This window comes from Uloborus diversus, chromosome 1, assembly GCF_026930045.1.
Source record: "Uloborus diversus isolate 005 chromosome 1, Udiv.v.3.1, whole genome shotgun sequence".
Taxonomy (NCBI): domain Eukaryota; kingdom Metazoa; phylum Arthropoda; class Arachnida; order Araneae; family Uloboridae; genus Uloborus; species Uloborus diversus.
The window spans coordinates 101,679,380-101,699,974 of NC_072731.1; the positions used below are offsets into that span (position 1 = coordinate 101,679,380).

The 20,595-nt window shown below is 33.0% G+C and overlaps 1 protein-coding gene across 1 annotated transcript in view; it reads left to right on the forward strand.

Annotated features, from left to right (window-relative positions):
• LOC129216874 (protein still life, isoform SIF type 1-like) overlaps window positions 1-20,595 on the forward strand; it is a 184,434-nt gene that overhangs the window by 35,183 nt on the left and 128,656 nt on the right. Inside the window, exon 8 of the mRNA XM_054851126.1 lies at window positions 6,160-6,335. Within this exon, the coding sequence (XP_054707101.1) occupies window positions 6,160-6,335 (176 nt within the window). The remainder of the gene's footprint in view (window positions 1-6,159; window positions 6,336-20,595) is intronic.

Genomic DNA, 20,595 nt, shown 5'->3' on the forward strand with positions numbered 1-20,595 from the left:
TTTAAGAAACTAATGAAACAAAGCACAAGAAAACAAAATAAACAAACTACAGTTTATAAATAATGACAAAAGTTTAGAATTTAAACTTATTTTTGTGTCCAAAATTTAGCATTTCTGCGCGAGATTGCAACCTGGTTCTAACGAAGTCATCTCTAGAAGTAGCATTAGTAACACTTTGTGAAGCCTGTGTTATTAGTTTAACACATCTTTCCACAGATTGTGAGTGGCAAGGAAAGTCAACGATTTCCAAGCTATTATCTTTTGCCATAATTTGAAGGTTCTCGTTAGAAATATGTCGATGAACCGGTGGTGCTGTAATTTGACACTCTTGCCAGACAATTATTTCCGTATAATCTTTAGCAGAGAAGTTAATTTTTGGTGTTTTAAATATTCTGCGTTTAGTGCTACTTTCAGCCTCTCTAGCTTTTTTTATTCTTCGTAATGCTAACTCCCGAATGTGCTCCCTATCATCAAACAACATACTGACCAGCAGGTTTTCTGGGTGCGCAAAAAAAGCATTTCTTTCGATAACAGAATACACAACAGATTTCAAGTTTTCGGGTAAAAATCGAGAGTACACAATCATTTGAAAAAGATGTTTGGCTGCTTCCTTAAAAGATGACTTTTGCTTGATTAAGAACCAAACTGGAGCGTACACTTGAACCACGTAGTTGACAAGTAATCCCAAATTTTCTGTTGGATTAAGAGTACTTACATAAAGTCTGAGTATACAATTAGCAGAAGTAAGCCATCTCGAGTGCGCCATTTTTCCAGGTTGGCGATTTGCCAGCTCAGGACTACAGAAACCAGTTGATACAGCTTGACAAATCTCATAAAGATATTTTTGATCCGTTCTTAGTTCATCAACCACATTTTTCGGCAAATTAGGCAAATTACCATCCACCGCGCAAAAAGACAATGTCATTTTATTTTCACAACCAACTAACTGTTTTCCAATAGGTCCGGAATATTCTTTAGGACCCAAAGTGCAACCATCGAAGGTCAAGAATAAATGACGAAGGGGTAATTCGTTGGCATGAAGCATACACACACACCATTGCAATGGTCTTTCCAAATACTCCTCTAAATATTGAATCACGCCACCCTTCCAACCGGTGTTTATTGCAGTTCCGTCACATCCAACGCAAATCACGTCTTCTAAATTCAAGCATTGACCTTCTAATAGAGCTGTAATCGAAGTTAGAATTGCCTTTGCAGTGCCACGACTTGGCGTTGTGTGTCCCAAATAAATTGATCCGGGTTCTGCTAAAATTGAGATGTGCTCTTCAAAAATTTCTTTGCGATGGTAACGAGCTCCTATTTTCTCATTTATCAGAGTCTTGTCTTTACGTCCATCAAAGTAAATGCTTTTTATAACAATACTTCCAATATCTTTGGAAGCTTCTTTCCGAGCTTTAGCTACAGCTCTGTGGATTTTGTTTTTATCAACAACTAGAGTTAAATCTTCTTTTGAAACCAAGCCGACATTAGCTAAAACTGCAGAAGCAACAGCAGCAGCAGATCGCGTCGACAAACCGTATCTATCACAGACCTTAGCAACTGTTGGCAAGATCAGTGTATTCCTATTTCTCGTTGAAGTTGATGGTGTCCTTGTAGAGGCCGTATTCGTCTCTGTTATGGGATACGTTTCTGGAGAAAATTCACGCATCGAATCGTCATCAAAATTTGCTGAGACAGAATCGTTATTTTCAGTAGAAGACTTTTTTGCTGCCCTTTCAAGTTTTCTCTGCTGTTGTTTCATTAATCTAGTTGTTTCTTTCTTATCGACACCTCTTATCACCAATTTCCTGTCATTTCATTGATCCAACAAGAAACTTTTCTCATTGATGGGAACTTTTTTAGGTTTTAAACACGAACAAGACTCAAATGCAGGGCACTTACAAGCCGCAACGTCGAAGAGCTTCTCAGATGACTCTAAAAAGCACTTCAGTTTATTTTTCAAAACTATCACTTCGTTTGCTTCTGGGGTATCGTTTCAAATTGACGTACTATTCGAAATAGAATTTTAATAAATGAATTACTCGTTCCTTAGTTACGATTGGAATTGAAGCTTTTGTCCAAATACTGTTGATTTTTTCAGAAACAATTGTATATATATCTAAACTGGAAGGGTCCTTTCCATTATGCATACATTTCTGTTCGCTCCTGACAAATAAAATAAATTTTATGACGTCTTTTACAGTAGGTAGCTGCCGATCATCAAGTTCCTTGTAGGGTCCCAGTATAGCACAAGTAGTCACTACGTCTCGAAATCATTACTTAAAACTAACAGAATCGGCATATAACACTAACAATTGCAACTGCACTTTTATAGCATTAAAATTACTTTGGCTACGAAGAAAACACTCGTGAGTCAAGCCAAGAAAGCACTCGAAACAAGTAAAAGGAATTAGCAAGTTGAAACCAAACAAAGTCGAAGTCGTCAGTAACATATTGTTGCATGCAAATCGAGACGTGGCGCCAAGCTTCGTGGACGATTCTACTGCGGAAATGGGGGTTATTCCCATATAGGCATTTACAGTAGTAATCACCATATGTTTTTTTTCTGTTCGTGTTGATATTACGAATCACGATCTTTTTATTTCAGCTGTCGAGCTTTTATTTCACAGTAAATTTATAACTTTATTCACAGTACTTCTTTTTCAGTTGCCATAAAAATGACAATTTTTCAAAACTTTGACGATCGGTAGAGCCCTGAAGATATAGTTTTATTCTATTTTTTAAATTATTTTTGTAATTTACGATCGATTTCGCAAATTTTGAGAGGTCTTGCATTAAGAAAAACGGAAAAAAATTTTTCGGGACACCCTAGTATACATCCAATAGCAAAAATGTTCAAAATCAGATGCAGAGTTAAGATATTGAAAATTTGAAGCAAAAATAAAAATTAGCCAAAAAATACAAAATTTATACGGAACCGGGGTCCCCTAACTAATATTTAGAGAAATAATGTCCATTGAAAACTATTACTGACACAAAAAACTTGACAATTGTGCGCCCAAAACCCAAGGAGATATTCGAGTTTAAGTTTTAAGGGACCATACAAAAGATGAGATTGGAACTTATAGCCCTTTCAGAGGAATGTCAATTTGTCGAAGTAAATACAATAAATATTTATATTTTTCATTGCTATTCCAAAATAAATGCAAATGTTATACCATGATACGCGAAAATGAACTACAAAACCTTGAACAGTTTGAAAAATCACACTATATGCACATAATTTTAAACTCTTGTCAACCGCTATATTTCCCCTTAAAATGTGTTATTGATGGCGAGTGTAAAGTGGTGTAAGTCACAAAACGCTGCGTTTCATAGCTCGGTGAATATTGGTCGTACTAATGTCAATTTTTTTCTGTTGGAATGATTTTCCAATGGAGAAAATTTCCCTAAACATAAGTAAGGGGACCTGGGGCTCGTATAAAAAGTTGAATTTTGTATTTTTTGACTCATTCTTATTTTTACGTCAAACTTTAAATTTCTTAACTCTGCATCTGATTTTAAACATTTTTGCAATTGGAAATATGCATCTGGGACTAACGGTTGCGAAAATAAAGGTCTTGCGGGTTAAAACGGAACGCCCTGTATATAATTACAGTATCACTATTTTTAACTGATTCACTAATATATTAATATTTTTGCTTCTTTTTTTGGCATAAAACTCAAGAAAACTTCCAAATGTGCTGAATAGTAGTCAAAAATTATAAAATATTGATTAAAAAACATTTAATTATTAACCCGATTCAAAGTCATTCTGCTTCTTATGTAACATAAAATCATAAGAAAAATATTGATGCAAAATACGCTATTTCGACGAAAGTATAGCTCAGATTTAACCAGAAAAATAAAATTTTTAAACGTATTAGAACTCCCAACTTTTCTTTCATAGCATTACAGTATTTTAAAAACTTATTATATTGTGTAGAATATTATTAAGTAGAGAACAAGAAACTTTAACAATTTTAAATCTGCAAATTGATTTTTTTTCCAAACTAACTGCAGAACTATTAGATAATACAATTAACTATGTTACAAGCTAGCTATGTTAGAGCGTTTAACGTATTTCATAAAATAAAAAGTGAGAAGTTGTTGTAACCTGTCCATCAGAGTGCAGCTTTCGACCGTCCACAGTTTCTTTTGACGTCAAATGTGCTAAATATTATGAAGGGGGTCAAAGTTGATCCACATGGCTCGAAGTTACTTTAAATGACTGAGAAGGTTTTATTATACAAAGTACCTTTCCCATTTTCACTGAATGTTTATTTATTTTTTTAAATTTCATAGCATGTTTCTTCTCTTAAGCATGTTTCTTCTCATGTCACACTCTGAAGTCATTTTTAGATACTTGTGTTATAAATGCCTTGCAAAAGCGTTTCACTGAGAGCTACTTGCTAATTCAATTTTACTTTGGTAATATCGTATAATGCAGAAGTTCTTGTTCTTCAACCAGCATGAAAAAAGACGTTTTTCTTTCTTACTTTTTTCTTCTCGTAAATTAAAAATGATGTTAGTTACTTTCGTTTCAAGCATGCTTCAAATAAATTAGACCTATTGGTTTTGTATTTTTCTTCTTCCTTCTTTACTCTCTCTTCTTTTTTCTTTTGCATTGGCTGAAATTTATTTATGTTTGGAGTACAATGTGCATGAATGCAGCACTAGAACCTAAACTTGAAAGCCCAAAAAATAACGTTCTGGTTTTCGTTAAAAAAAGAAAAATAGTTTTACGTTTTATGAAGAGTTGCACAACCTATTTATTCGGTTTTTCGCAAACGGGCTCCTTCGCCATTTAATTGGATCCAAGTTCACAAGAATACAGTTAAAACAGAAACGCGTTAAACTAGTACATCATCGTTGTGACACTAAAACAGTAGAACAATATTATGATATTAATACAGCATTTATATGGCGTTGAATCAGTGTAACATTATTATGACGTTGAATTGGTACAGTAAAACCTGTCTACGATGATACTGTCGGGACCTAAAAAAAATATCGTAATAGACAGGTTATCGTTATAGGCAGTTTGATCATTCATGCTGACATTTTGATCGGGCCAAAAAAAAAAAAAAAAATATTGTTATAGACAGGTTATCGTTATAGATAATATCGTTATACACAGGTTTCACTGTATACGAGTATTTATTTAAAACTACTTTTGAAAACTCGTAGCTAATTATAGATACTGAAGTTGTTAAAAACTGCGTCTGAAGACTTGAAGTTCTATCACAATCGTAGGTAATTTTACGTAACTCTTCGGACTACATTTTTGACTCAATAATCTCACAGACATTAGGTAATACTGGTAAATACTGGTAAAATACATAGTTATTTAAATAAATTGTATTGATATAGATGAACATTTTCAGTTAGCTGTTGCGGTAAAAATGTTAAATAAATTAAATTAGTAGTTAAGACAATTTACAAAGTTTTAATTCTCTTAATACAGTGAACTAACGCTATAAAATTAAACTAACACTATTATAATGTTTTTTCATAAATGTATTTTATTTAATGAGATAGAGGAAGCTGTTTTCTTCAAACCAGAGACGCTACGTCAAACTTTATCTTGAAAGGTTTTATTCTAAGGTTCGCTTCTATCCGAACATTGAGTTTTCCTGATTGCTACACTGAATACTTTAAGTAACAGTTCTTTAAGCAGTGAAAGGTCATCTACGCTTTTTTATTGTTTACCTACAAAAGTCGATATTAGGGAGTTACACCTCAAAAGTGACTTCCGACGGAATTTAATCTTTTATAAGATGCATGTCGAATTATGGAAACTTTTAGAGAAGTGTTCATTGTTCAGATTTGATAACTCATTTAAACCCCCATTTCATATTGTATCAACAGAGTAAAAATATACATCAACGGCAATAAATGTATAAAGGAGATTATGAATAAAATATTTTTATACCACCGGCGTCTGCTAAAATGTATTTAAGCAGCCACCGAAGAGGCAATTTTTGTATAAAAAGGTTAACGGCATAACAAGGGAATTGCACATCTAGCTGCTTGAGACTATTTATGAATAAAACTGTTAAACTTACGTTTTTTGTTCCCAGAGTGCAATGAATCTCCTAAAACAAGATCAATGTTATTTTTATCACTTTTTAAGGTGAGTCATATCTTTCTTTTCAGGACCTTCCCTCAGCGGCAAATGCAATACCCTTCCGCTACCCCCTTTTAACCGTCATCCCATTCTAATGCCTGGGGGATTGTCCGCCAACAGTTCCATTGAAGTAAACTCGCAAAGTATACCCCAACAGCCTTCCATAGACAGCACAGACTCCAAGATATACTTCACCTCATCCGAAGTAAGAATAACTTAAATAAAAATGTATGCATGGAACTGCAAAAAAGCTAATTTTGAATATGTTGATGTAAAACTTTTATATTTAGTCACCAGAGTTTGCTTTGCTTTAAATGTTATTCCTTATCGTTTGTGCCCCAAAGAGCATTCTGTAAAAAATATTCAGTTTTAAGAGAACGCATATGAGAAGCTGACGGAAAAGGTTAAAACAGCTGTTTTTGTCTTGTGCCAGCTAAGCTGGCAGTTTGGGGAGCACTACTTCAGTTTTCCAAATGTACCGTAATTTGGTGTGGAATCCGACTTCTACAGTACACACATGCCATAGAACCCGTTTATAGGGTAAGCAACCGTTCACAGCATAACAACACATTCACACTAAGAAAGGACAAGGACAGGAGAGAGAATTTGCACCCAGGCTGGAGCCGAGATTTGAACCCAGGACCTTTCTATCCGCACTTAAACTTCTCTGACCTCTGAACAAGGCGGTCGGCAGCTTAACAGTTTCAAATAAAATAAACATCTTCAATTTTTATCATTGACCTAAGTTCTATAGCGGACAAGAATTGGTAAGGAAATTGGTTACCACGAAGTCTAAGTTCCATTTCTAAGTTTTAGGTAAGTTATAAATCGAATAAGAGCAGAATGGATTAACAAGAGATTTGCTTGTCTTCAGGAAAGAGTTTCTCAGCATTTACCTATAGGAAGGAACAAACTAGAAAAATTATCAGCTATTTATCAGGGAAGGAAGCGGTTGGTAGCTTTTTTTTTCTTCCTTTAGTAATTGAAAGGAGAAAATAGTGTGTTAAGAAGCTATTTCACATAACCTCAAATTGTTGCTAAATAATGGGTTTAATTGTATCTTTCGTGTGTCTATTAATTTCATCTGTTTACTTTTTGTCCTCCTGTTTACCTTAAGCATTTGAATTGGTTAAAGTAGTACCGTAATTGATACAATGCAAATTAAAAATCACATATTTTAATCACAGACACTTGTACTCATTTTTTGAAACACTTGAAACTTGAAGCACACTTTTTTCGTAAAAGCATCAAATAAGGCCAACCTAAAGTTCAGGGCCTAATATCTCGCTCATTTACGATTTAATCGGCTCCAACTTTTGTACACTCAGCAAACGATTCGTAAAAAATTAGAAAAAACTTATTTGAAAATTTAAGTTTAAATTATGATTGGGAGCAGTTCAACAAAACAAATCGACTTTATTTATATTATCACAAAACTGTGTTATTGATTATGAAATTGTATCTGACTAAAACCTTCAATTTTTCGTTCTTTTTTAATAATAGAGAAAATATTTAATTTATTTGCTTCAATAGATGAACTAACTAAAGGGCAATTTCACGAAAAGTGGTCTTCACCCACTATTAAATTTTTTTTCCCACACAATATAGAAACAAACCTTACTTTTTGACAAAAAAATTATCTATACTTTTCAATTCTAGAATCAATTTTTAGTTTAAAATATTTTTACATCAGGTTTTTGCCTTATTTGACAACATTTATACGAAGTAAAAAAAAACGCATTGTTAGTAAAATAAATTTAAGAGCCATTTTTTAACTTAAGCATTCATTTGGGGGGGGGGGGGGTGAAACGATCCAATATAATGAACACAGATGCTTTACTATAATTGTGTCTCAATTATTTTTAAAAAGGCTTTTGATAAGTTTTTAACCCTCCAAAATATGCTGGGTTTCTTTATTGATTAAACACGTAACGCAAGAGGAACAAAAGTTTTCCTCCAAGGTCAAATTGGGGGGACTAGAAGGAAAATATCTCATATAATAAATTAACTTGATACATAATTCCTGTAAGCAAACTTACATCTTCAAGCATTGCGCAGAAAATTTTTAACGGGTATTTTTGAAAGACGTCACACACGTAACGCTCCTGAATGGTTTTCATTGCAAAACCATTTTTACGGGAAAAGGTACTTTACATAATTATTGTGTGCTGGCATTGAAACCAAGGGCTCAATGAGTGTTAACAAAATAACTAATAATAATAGTTTAAAAAAAATAAATAAGACTTGTTTATTTCATACCCAAAGAGCAATTTAAACTAAGTATTCGCAATCTAAATACTTGAAGATCAAGAGTACAACGTTCTATTTACCTTAAATTGCATAAATATTTTTTGATAATTTTTGGTTTTCGAGAAGAGAAATGAAGTGAATAAATTCTACAGATGATTTAGAATATTCCAAATAGATTTAAACCACATAAGTATGTATTAGAAGTTTGTGATAGTTCATAAACTTGAGATTACTATTCAATTCGAAAAACAAATAAAAACTAATTTCACTTTATTCTTTGTTTTGTGAATATATCCTTTCAGTTAAGGTATTCACTGGCTGCGTTACCCGACGTTGCACGGTCTACCTCGAAAATAAGAGTTGTATCAAGCGACGCATTTTCAACAATACGGCCTAAATAAAAGACAAAAAATGTGTATAACTTCCCGTCAATGTCTAGTAAAAGCAATTTTATGCCTCAAAATTTAAATTCAGACGTCTTAGGCTTTTTTTATTCAAAAAGTGTTATCATTGTTAATAAAAGGCCTAACTATCCCGTTTCACGAATTTTCCCGCAAAAACCCCTAAGTTGGGACCCCCCCCCCCCCCGCCATAGGGGGACGAAAATACCCCTATGTGAATTCTTGAGCATCATAGGAGGTCTGTGTCAAATTTGGCAAAGATCCGATGTAAACTAAATTTGAATTAGGAAAATCCCCGTGAGGGGGTGGAGTCACAACTCCCCCCCCCCCCCCCCCCACAGGAGGACAAAAATCTCCATGTGAATTCCTGAGCACCAAAAAACCTCTGTGCGCAATTTTGCAAAGATCCGACGTAAACTGTAGATTTTTATTAGGAAATCCCCCTCAACTATATATATATATATATATATATATATATATATATATATATATATATATATATATATATATATATATATATATATATATATATATATATATATATATAATGCACGCGGCCACACACGTAACACTAATAAAATATTTTTTATTGCTATTGTACGAGTGTTAGAAAAAAAAATATTTATGGAATAGTGAAGCACCGTTTATACGTTTTTGAAGGGACTATATGAAAAAAGCGTACAAACGAAAAAACGTATAATAGGTATAGGTTAATGTGTACTAAACTTTGCAGGGACCAATTATAAAAACGTATAATTGATAAAAACGTATTAAAGAGAAACGTATAAACGATGCTTCACTTCTTACTTGGTATACTTAGACAAATGCACAAAAAATACTGTTCATTTACCTTTCAAAACTTCACAGGAAATGACAAAATAATATGAGGTACAGCTTATTTTCAGGTTTTCCGAGTCACACATGGAACGCTGCATTTAAAATTCTATAAAAAATTTAGAATTATCCTAGAAAAAAAACACTGCCACTGAAAAACTGTCACATATGTTCTGCAGTTCCAATAGAGACTATTAAGAGATATTTAAAAAATACTTTATTGGTTTTATTGTTTTTTGTAAAGACATGGTGTCAAAAAGTCACACACGTAACGCTGGAATGGCCCTAAAGCATATTTGAGGCCGTGAGAAGCAAAGGGATGTAAGTGGGGGTTTTGAAGTTTTGAGCAAAGCGCTTTCAAAGTTAAGATCGTAGGTAGTCTTTCATTGATTTTTTTTCTTCTAAATCATGCTGTACAGCAGCATTTACCAGGGCTGCTAGTTTCAGCTATTGGTCCAAAACAGTAGAGGTGTTATCCTACTATTTGCACTGGTTCTCACAAAATTTTTAATTTCTGCACTTACATCCCTTTGCTTCTCACTGGTTTATTCGTTCGGTTTTAGAAAATTAGTTGCAAATGAAAAATTGAAAAAAACTTACCTATAATGATTTTATACATAAAAAAATGGCAGTTTTATTTAACTACACGTTTTTCTATCGATACTCGACAATTTCCCGTAGATTATTTCGTTAAAATTCTTGACATCGTATTTTATTTTCATACATTAATTTAAAACATTGTATTTTATTATTAAGGATCTCCATTCGTAATAGACAAGAAAATAGTCATTGTATCAAGCTTTGGTAAGCATGGACTTACCCAAAATGGACGTATCTGCGAAAAATATATTTTAAATCTTACTTTTTTTTCAATACATTTAAGTTTTTCTTTTTTTTTAAATTCAGTTTAGTAACAGCAATATATCGAATTAGTTGAACAGAACTGACGTAAAACAGTCAAAATTTTCTTCCTCCAAAAAATTCTTTTCTTTTTTTAATTATTGTTCTTTCTTTCTTTTGAAGTCCTGGAAACATTGACGTAATTTGCGTTTTAAAGTGTAGGATTTTTCATGGGGGGGGGGGGAGGTGGAATCAATCCCTTTGATTCATTTTAAAATCCTTCTCAGGGGATACGTTTCACCATGGATACCGACGGGAGCTAAGCAGTTCGATTCATTCAATGACGTCGACGCACTCCCCGATGACGTCATTACGGACGGTGGGGATGCGTGAAGGAGGCTGCGCGCCGGTAACGTGGGCGAGCAACTCGTCTCGTCGACAAGACGAGCCACGCAGTTCATGCCAAAATTCTGCTCTGTATTTCTGAATGAAACTCAGAGGCTGAATCCACTACACTCGACCATGGGGTGGAATCAAAGAGGCATTCTTCGTAAACGCTCCTCGTCTGTTCCGAGGGTTCGTTGGTTTCGATTCTGTTTCTTTCTTTTCTTTTCCTTCCTCTCCCGTTCGATCAGGATCCAGTTTCGTGCATTAGTCGTCCATTGTAACTCCAACAAAAGAGAATTTTGAATATCTTTTTGCCTCTCTATCTCGCTGTCAATTGTTTTCTTTGATGGCACTTGTTGAATAATGATGCCTTTTGTGAATTTATATTTAATCCATTAATTAGAGCAACTACTTAAAACGTTTTTGAAAAAAATCCACTTTTCTCTTTTAAATACTTTAATGAAAAACTATGATCAATGCATTGATGAAATACTTTTCTTCCTGTCTCGAACTCGCTGACAAGGAAAAAATTTCCTTTTTAAAAAAAATATATTTTTATTAAAAGATTAAATATAAGAAATATATTAAAGAAATACATAAAAGAAATAACTTTTCTTTCAAAATATTGGAAACTAAAAATCGTTTTTTTTTTTTTTTTTTTTTTTTCACAACGATTTTATTTTGTTTGTTTTATGTTTCACTAATTTCATTGAGATCTGCTGGATAGTTTCAAATTTATTTTGAGCACGTCAGGAGTGGATTAAGTGCTGGCTCTCTTAATTGGACGTAAATCCTGAAAATATTGAACGAATTTCCATTTTCCAGATTAAAATTACTTTTCCTATAGAAATTAATTTATTTCTACGCGTGGCAAAAGCTTTTATTGGTGCGGAATTCCATTTCCCCTCTTCTTTATTTCAATTTTTCTCAATATGCATGATTGTTAAAGTTTCACTTTGTTTTTTCAGTTTATGACCTTTTTTCATTTTTCATTCAATGAGAAGTGTACAGAACGTTTTTCATTTTTCTGTGCTCGTTTTTGTTTACCTTTTCCAATCTAAATGTTTTTATTTAAACTAATATAGTTGTAAGTTTTATTGTAAACTCAATTCATCAAAACTTTAGGCTACATTCTGACAAAATCCCTAAATTCACATGATACACATACACACAAATACACTAGGGTGGTTCAAAAATACATGTAAAAAAAGTTTCTCCGAGATAAGGAGCCACCCCTCAATACTTTTAGACTTGTGGATAGTAGTATACCGGAAGAATTTTAGCTTCCTATTTCTTCTGAAAGAGGGTGCTCAATCCCTTCCCCCAAACTTCATACCTATGGGGAAGGGGGTCAAACAAATAACACTGAAATAAAAAAAACAATGCTACATATTATAAAATACACCATTAATATGCATATACATTGCAATAACATAATTATTTACAAAAAAAAAAAGAAACACTGGGGAAATTAAATGTTTCTAAACTTGTGGTATTTTTTATACTATGGCTAATGTTAAATTAAGGGGTCATGAAGCACCCTCTTAAAATTTGAGTAAGAAGCTAAAACTTTTACAGCATAATACTATTAGTGTGTCTAAAAGAATAGAGGGCAACCTAGACTCTAGCTCAAAAAACTTTTTTTTAACCACCCTACATACATACATTGGGTTGCCAAATTAATGCGGGCAGTCATATAATTACATGGTTTTGCATACATTTCACGTAACCGCTACTGTTAAGCAGTAAATTACCAGCCTACATTGCTAAATTACCAGCCTATATTGCCTACATTGAGATGACCTTTGCCTCCAGCTTGGTTATTCCCTATTCCAGACTGATGAGTCCATAACAGTGAGTAAATTGCAGTCTCTGGATGAGATAACCTGGCTGTCGGTATTTTGTATGCAACTACTAGTGGTCCAAATGATACAAAACTATATTTCCTTATAAAAATTAAATTAATTTGATGCAAATAATTGCACTGATAAACAAGGTTTATGTTCCTCAGTAAGTAAGTTGTGACTTTTTTATTTTTGAGGGTGTTGAAAAGGAATATGACATAAAAAATACTCCACCACCCACAGATTTTTGAAAAATCCAAAATTTTAAAATCTCAATTTACTGACACTTATTCCATACATATGCAATATTTTTGTCATTTACCATTTTACCTAAGCAATTAAAAAGCTTAAAACTAATATAAAGCACAAAAAATATACATTGTTTAAAACGTTGTAGAAGAATGAAGGAGATTTTTTAAGAAAAAAATAATGATACTTGTAAAGAAAATCTTAAGTTTCATACTTCATGTAGCTGTAAATGCCTTAACTGCGGGTGCTTTCTTATAAGAACTATCACAAATTTCTCTAATAAGATTCCAAAAGTAATCCCGAGCATTTTAGTAAACCATCCTTGATATCGCTCTTCGATCGCAGAAACATCCTGGTGGAAGCGCTTCCCATGCTCGTCGTTCACAGCTCCTATACTTTCAATGAAAAAATTTAGGTGACATGCCAAAAAATTAAATTTTCAATAACATTAAACATCCTATTTTTTTGTAACTTTTTAATATGTTTTTCATTAATTTTTCATAGTTAATACTTCTATTATTTCCTAAAAATTGTGTCACAACATTTTTAAAATCAATTCATGCTGTTTTTCCTAAATAACTTTAACTTCAAAATTTTGTTCCTCGTAATCTTTCTTATTTGTGGGTCAATAAAAATACTCTCCTTAATTTTTGCATAAGTGAGGGATGAGAACTGTTCCTGCAAATATTGAAATAAACCCCCTTCTTTATCCATTGCTTTAATCAAATTCTTCATCAATTCCAACGTTATGTGTAAAGGTGGGAGAATTTATTTTTAAAAAGCGATTAGAGAAACGTTTTGAATTTTTTTTCACCTGCAATACTTGTTTGTGCTGTAACGATTTCTTTCGATATAATGTTCATGTTTGCCCTGCTGTCCCACTCGCACAGAGAATAACAGTATTTTATATAATCGAGTTGCAGATCAATGAAAATGGCAATTACTTTTAAATACTGCCCATATGCTTTAATTCTGATGTGAATAGTCAATTTCATAAAGCAATATCTTCATATTTTAGTAAGATTCTTTCAATATTCAAGAATAAGCTGAAATTCATGAATAAGTGGAACCGATGGCAGGGCATTTCCACGCGTCGAAAGACAACTTCACCTACTGTGAACTTGTGCGAAACCGAAATAATACGGAACGCCTAGTGCCATCTGCTCAATGTCGCAAAAATAAAACTTATCAAAGTGAATTGGGTTTCTACTTTTTTGTTACATATTCTATCGCTGCAATGAGTAAAAAAACTTGCGTCTATCGATCAAATGCATCTAAAAGAAAAATGTAGTAAACTTGTAACTGTTATAAGATAGCCTATATAATCCAAAACTTATAAATAATATTTCTAAAAATTAGAGGGTGATAGAAAAGTTTTACAACCATGTTCTTTTTCAGCACTTTAAAATCTATAAGAAACACCCAAAGCACATTGAGAAATCGAAAATTCGTTAACATTTGTTTTTCATTGTTATTTATTTAGAGTTTTCAATGTGCATTCGCTTGAAATAATATTGTTTTTGACTTCCGTGTTATAATTCTAAAAATTTACTAATTACCCAGTCGCTTGATACAAAAACATGCATTCTATTAGTTTTAAGTGCTAGCTTTACAGCAGACTCCCACCTGAAAAGAGTTAACCAATAAGAGGCTTTCCTTGCGAAGAAACTTTTTTTTTCTGAAGGATTTCTATTTTAATGTTCTACAGTTATAGATTGAGGTACAGATCTTTCTCTATAGAAGCGATGTGAGATGAAAACACTTCTGTTAATGTATACATCAATCCAAAAGAAATATAGCAAAATATTTGTGGTGTTTTCAAATCAATTGTTTACAAAATAAAACTTAATTTGCATAAACATTTGACAATTTATGTGAAACAATAGGTTAATTGCGGCAAGTACAGATTATCAACGGCACGTTTTGACAAAATAATTTGACATATATTTTTAAAAAGGCAACAAAGCTAATCTAATTGACTCCAAAAGTTAGAAATGTTATTTTGAAAAGAACCAGGCAAACACAGCTTACAAAAGAAAAATTGTCAGGGCATTGTTCTACAAAAGAAAATACAGAAATAAATAAAAGAAGAAAAACCATTTAAAGAGACAATGAAGAAAAAACTCCTACACAGGCTAGTAAGCAATAACACATGATAAAAGGACTTAAATTATATAAAATTCGTTTTTCACTTAATTTTCAAAATTTTAAAATTTTATTGAGCTAATTTCAGATGAGTTTCTCAGTTGAGTCCATTTTTTAAATCTTGGCATGCTTTAGTTTAAAGGGGCTCACACTGTTAAAAAATCCGGAAACTTTTATGGTAAATATTTCTGTAAAATGGAGTGTTTACAGTACAGAAAAATTTACAGTAAATAGTACCAAATAATAATAATAATAATAATAATAATAAACGATTGCAGCGCCAATTGATATACCACGTCACTTACAATGAAGCAGATAACACCATATTTCCCCTCACGTGATGAGTCCTAAATCGTATGGTCGGTAGCAAAGCCGCCTGCCAATCAGAAGGTCCCGGTATCGAACCTGCTGTCTGCATTTTGCATTTTTAACTTTCGTTTATTCTAACGTAAAATTTTATAGTAAAGTAGGATTTTGCAGCAAAATTTACTGGCAACGTGGATGCAAATAACTTTTACAGTGAAATTTTAGGATTTTTTAAAAGTCATAATAGGTTCAGGGAAATGTTCCATTCTAGCGGCATTGATGAGATGATAAAGCATGCTGTTAAACTAATGTTGCTGTGTGCAATCAGTCCCAAGGCATGCAGGCAACCACATCGTGCACCATGTGGCAAGACAATTAATTACAAAGAAGTATTGTGAACTTGCCTGATGCCCCAACTTAGAGAATGGTTCCCAAATCCCGAACTGCGAAGAGTTTTTTTTCCTTTGCAAAATTTGTATCTTATCATAAAGCAAGAAGTATTACAAAATTCTTTGCCCATAATAACACAGTAAAACTTCGATTTTCCGAGCTATTTGGGGCTGTTAGTGCCTCGGATGTCTGATATTTCGGTTAATAGAAACTTTGTCTAAAAACTTGTTAGGATCTCAAATTTTTAAAATGTATTAATTAAAAGCACAATAGAATATTTTTGAAAGGTGAAAATGAACAGTTAAAAAGTAGTTTTACAGGTGAAAAACAAAAATAACTTGGTATCCTTTCTGTCTTGCCGACACGAAATTGCCCCCCCCCCACGCCGCACGATTTTTTTCAAGTTCAATCATGCCTTTTGATACATTAAAGAGGGGGAGGAAATTTTAAAAGTCAGCGAAACTGGGCATAAAACCAATAACTTTGTATAAAAGTTTAAAAAGTCAACTGAATTCATTTACAATGTCAAGTTAAGTATTGAAAGATTTATTTAAAAACACAATTTTCCAGAAACTATTTTTATTTTCCAATTGAAAATTCATCATTTTATTAATTTACATTATATTTTCAAAAAGGCCTGGTACCTTGCCTTGTAAAAGTCCCGAATTTCTGTCAATACCAGCCCGATCATGCAAAAAAAAAAAAAAAGACTTCATTATCGGCTCAGTTAACAGAAACCACTGTTAACCGCTGTTCTACTGTATCACAATTTTACCTTGGCCAGGAAATTCTCCTGAGAGGAACCCAATTGAAACATCGTAAGGAGTCGAAAAGCGTCGAGTTTCCAAAGAAATAACTAAACGACAATGAATCGAAATATTAATAAATATATGGAATCTCAATACCCACATAAAAGAATGAGAAAAGAAGTCGGAGAAAAGAATGAGAAGTCGGCACATAGCATTATTCGCAAAAACGTTTTTTCTTTTAACTTGAATTCGATGTTACAAATTTTAAGCAATTAAAAGACTAGTAAAATTGAGCTTCCTTACCTACAATAATACACTGAAGAACACTACAAGAAAATTTCTAAAACTCACAGATTAATTCCCGGCAACACTCAGTGGTTTCACGTGTTTCCATCGGTTTCCTGCTGCGGAAAGTAGGTTTCTGAATTGCTACTAATTTCATGAATACAGATTTCTTAGTATTAGCTACCAGTGTGAAAATATGTTTAACTTCTTCTTAGGTGACCTTCTACTCGATGTAAAAACTTGAAGGATGAGTCAGGGAGACAGTTTCAAGCTTTTTTCCCGGCTCAGAAAAATCGACGATACGGCACTGCATTTCAATAGCTGCATTACGTTTTTTACTATATTTTTTTATTATAGCATTATTTCCTTCCTTTTATATTTGTTCCCAATATATTTTCACAACTAATGCACTTGTTTCATAAAATTATGAAACATGGCAAGTGTGTCTCGATCTTTTTTTATCAAAACTTCTAATACCGGTATTCCATACAGTTTTTAAAAATGTCAAATACCGGTATTGCATTTTTGGTCCGGTATTGCAATCACTAATAGGCACTGTAAAACCGAACGGATGACAGTAACAATATAACTGTAATAAATTGCTTAATCAACTCTGGCTTTTACGGTAGAGGAAACTGGGGCACAATGAGACGAACAATATAAAATTCAAGAAATTTGAAAACTTTGATTCTACATGAAAACTGTTAAAGTGGATTTTTAATGCAGCTCAAGTATACAATTTTTTTGAGACACAAAAATGTTCACTATTATTTAATGTTTTTGAAATAACATAAAAAAGGAACCATAAAAATTTTTCTCACTATGCTAAGCATGGGGTATATTGAGACAGTATATGGAGCACAGTGAAACTGCATACGTAGCACAAAGAGACAGCATAAAGGGTTGAGTGAAATATTATATAATCAATGTTTATAAAATCAAAATCATACCTCTACATCTAAAAAAACTAAACTAAAATTTTCAAACCACAAAAAAACTGATTTCGCTTTATACCATTTCTTTTCGTAGGCACTGTTAACAACAATTTCATGTTTTTATTCAGAACGGATGCAAAATCTTGTACAGATGGTCAAATAAAAAAATTTAAAAATGGTTTTACTTTTGCGCAAAAAACTAATGTAAAAGTCTCCATCGTTATCAGTTGCCATTAGAACATTTCCAGCATGAAAATATTTCTGTTTGATGCCAAATTCTACGAGAAGAAAATCTCTTTTAAGTATTTTCAGTAAGTTACAGCCCTATAGCGAAGGCTAAAGCAGAAATACATAAAATACACCGACGGCTCAGTCATTCAATCAGAGGACTGTAGTTAATAAGCACGAAACTGCAGTCCTCAGATGGAATGACTGATCAGTGCTAATTCTATATTAGCTACCAGTTTGTTTGGCACTTTTAGCTTCCTTAAGAGGTTTTCAACCTCCAGCTCAGGCACTTCCTATTCCGGGCTGATGAGTGCTAATAAGCACGAAACTGCAATCCTCGGCTGGAATTTCTGAGCTGACGGCGTATTTTATGTAGGGTCTGGTGGGGGAAAGTGGTCAATGGGGTAAAGTGGTCATACGTCAAATAAATGACTATAGCTTAGAAATAAATGTTCGAATGAATGTGAAAATTTTATTTTAGGTTCGGGAAGTTAGAAACTACATTTTGAATATAAAATTTCAAAACTGGCAAAATTTTATTTGGTCAAAAAAAATATTTTGTGTAAATATGAAAATTTTAAAAATCTAAACACCTCTTTTAACTTCTTTGGGAAATTTTGTTTGTTAGAATTATGAACAGATTGACGGCACAGGAAGCTTCCTACATGTCTTGAGATCGCTTACTCATTAGCAGTCAGCTGAATATATTTTAGATCATTTTTTAGAACAATTTCAGTAAGATGGGGTAAAGTGGTCCATAATATTAGGCTTAACGAATATCTTTCTTCTAATGTCACTTAATTGTTAAGTAAAAGGCAGATATAAATTAAACAATAATTTCCCTTAATATGTATTGTTTTTACAGTAAATGGGGTTAATATACGAGTATATACGTATGCATACGCATATACTCGTGTAGGCGCGTATATAAACGTATTCACATAAATGTACCAATAAATACGTATATGGGTATCCGCGATATGGGTATTTTTTATCTATGCAGATATACATTCGACTATACACATATATACCTGCTTTTACTCGCATGTATACGAACACTTACATACTCAAGTAGACACGTATATACACGTACGTACTCGAGTAGACACTTACATACAAGCAAAACTTACTCTTGGCAAAATTTTTAAAAGGTATTAGAGGCGAGAATAAGAAGCAAGAATCATAAGGAACATATGGTCACAAACACAATGCTGACGCACCACATGCACGCAAAGCCAAAGACTGATGAATGCAAAACAGGTCAGAAATTTGTTACACTAAGACAATTTTACACAACATTTCAGGTCGTAAGAAAGTTTTAAAGCGATTGAATAAATTTGCGGCCTGCAGCTGTAATACATGCGTTGCAGTCACAAAGCACTCTCTGTTTTAATGACGAGACTTTTGAAAAACTTTCATCCTTCGCTGCGCCTTTGTTTCGATGCGTCTATTAGAACTACTACGTGCCGTAACTTTTAACAAGTGCTCTAAATATTTCTTAAAAACTAAAATTTTGAGTAAAATCATCTGTGTGTAAAAAATTTGTGACCTGTTTTTATCCATCAGTTTCTGGCTTTGTGTGCATGTAGCGCGTCAGCATTGTGTTTGTGATCATATGTTCCTTATGATTCTCTTCAATGTACTGTGTTCTCCTCATTATTCTTTGCTTTTTATCCTCCCCTCTCACATCCCTTAGATTTTTGCTCAAGAGCTTGGAGTCACTCTGTAGGCATACATGTATATAAGCGTATATACTCGTGCATACATATATGTACTGGTGTATACACGTAAATGTACGTATATACGTCTTTTTAGGTATATAATTGTGTTTACACGTATACATACGTATATAATCGTGCTTCCATAAATATAAACGTGAATGGATCACAAGTTCCATATATACATGTATATACGTGAGTAGACACGTACAAACACGCACTAGATGCATCCACGAATTAACTCGTGTACACTTATGTATGTATCCACATGTAGACTTGTACATATATGCGTATATACGTCTACTATACACGTATATACTCAGGTATGCACGTGTATACTCGAGATACACGTGCATACATGCATATGACGTTCGTTTATACGCGTACATACGCGTGACACGTATATAAACATAACACACATATACTCGTGTAGACACGTCAACACTCCTTTAGGTAATCACGTATACATGCTTATATACTCGTGTATACAAGCATATACTTGAGTAAGCACGTGCTTGCATATATATCTACTCATATATGAATGTGTTTACTCATGTTTACACGACACGTGTATACTCGTGTATACACACATATATTAGTGCATATACTTGTAACCATAAAAATAACTGACATATACAAATATTAGGGTTATTTAATATGGTTTTGCCTTTATTTTTAACTATGACCACTTTCCCCCATCCCATGGGGTAAAGTGGCCATAAATACAAAGGGAAAAGAAAGTGTTTTAAAACTAATTAAATCAATATTTTTTTTCCTAAACTTCAATGTACTGTGTTCTTTAATAATGCAATGTAAAATAACAACAAAAAAAGTTGAAGTGTTTAAATAATGTGTTGTATTTATTATCCACCAAAGTCGAAAACCTGCGATTTTATGACCACTT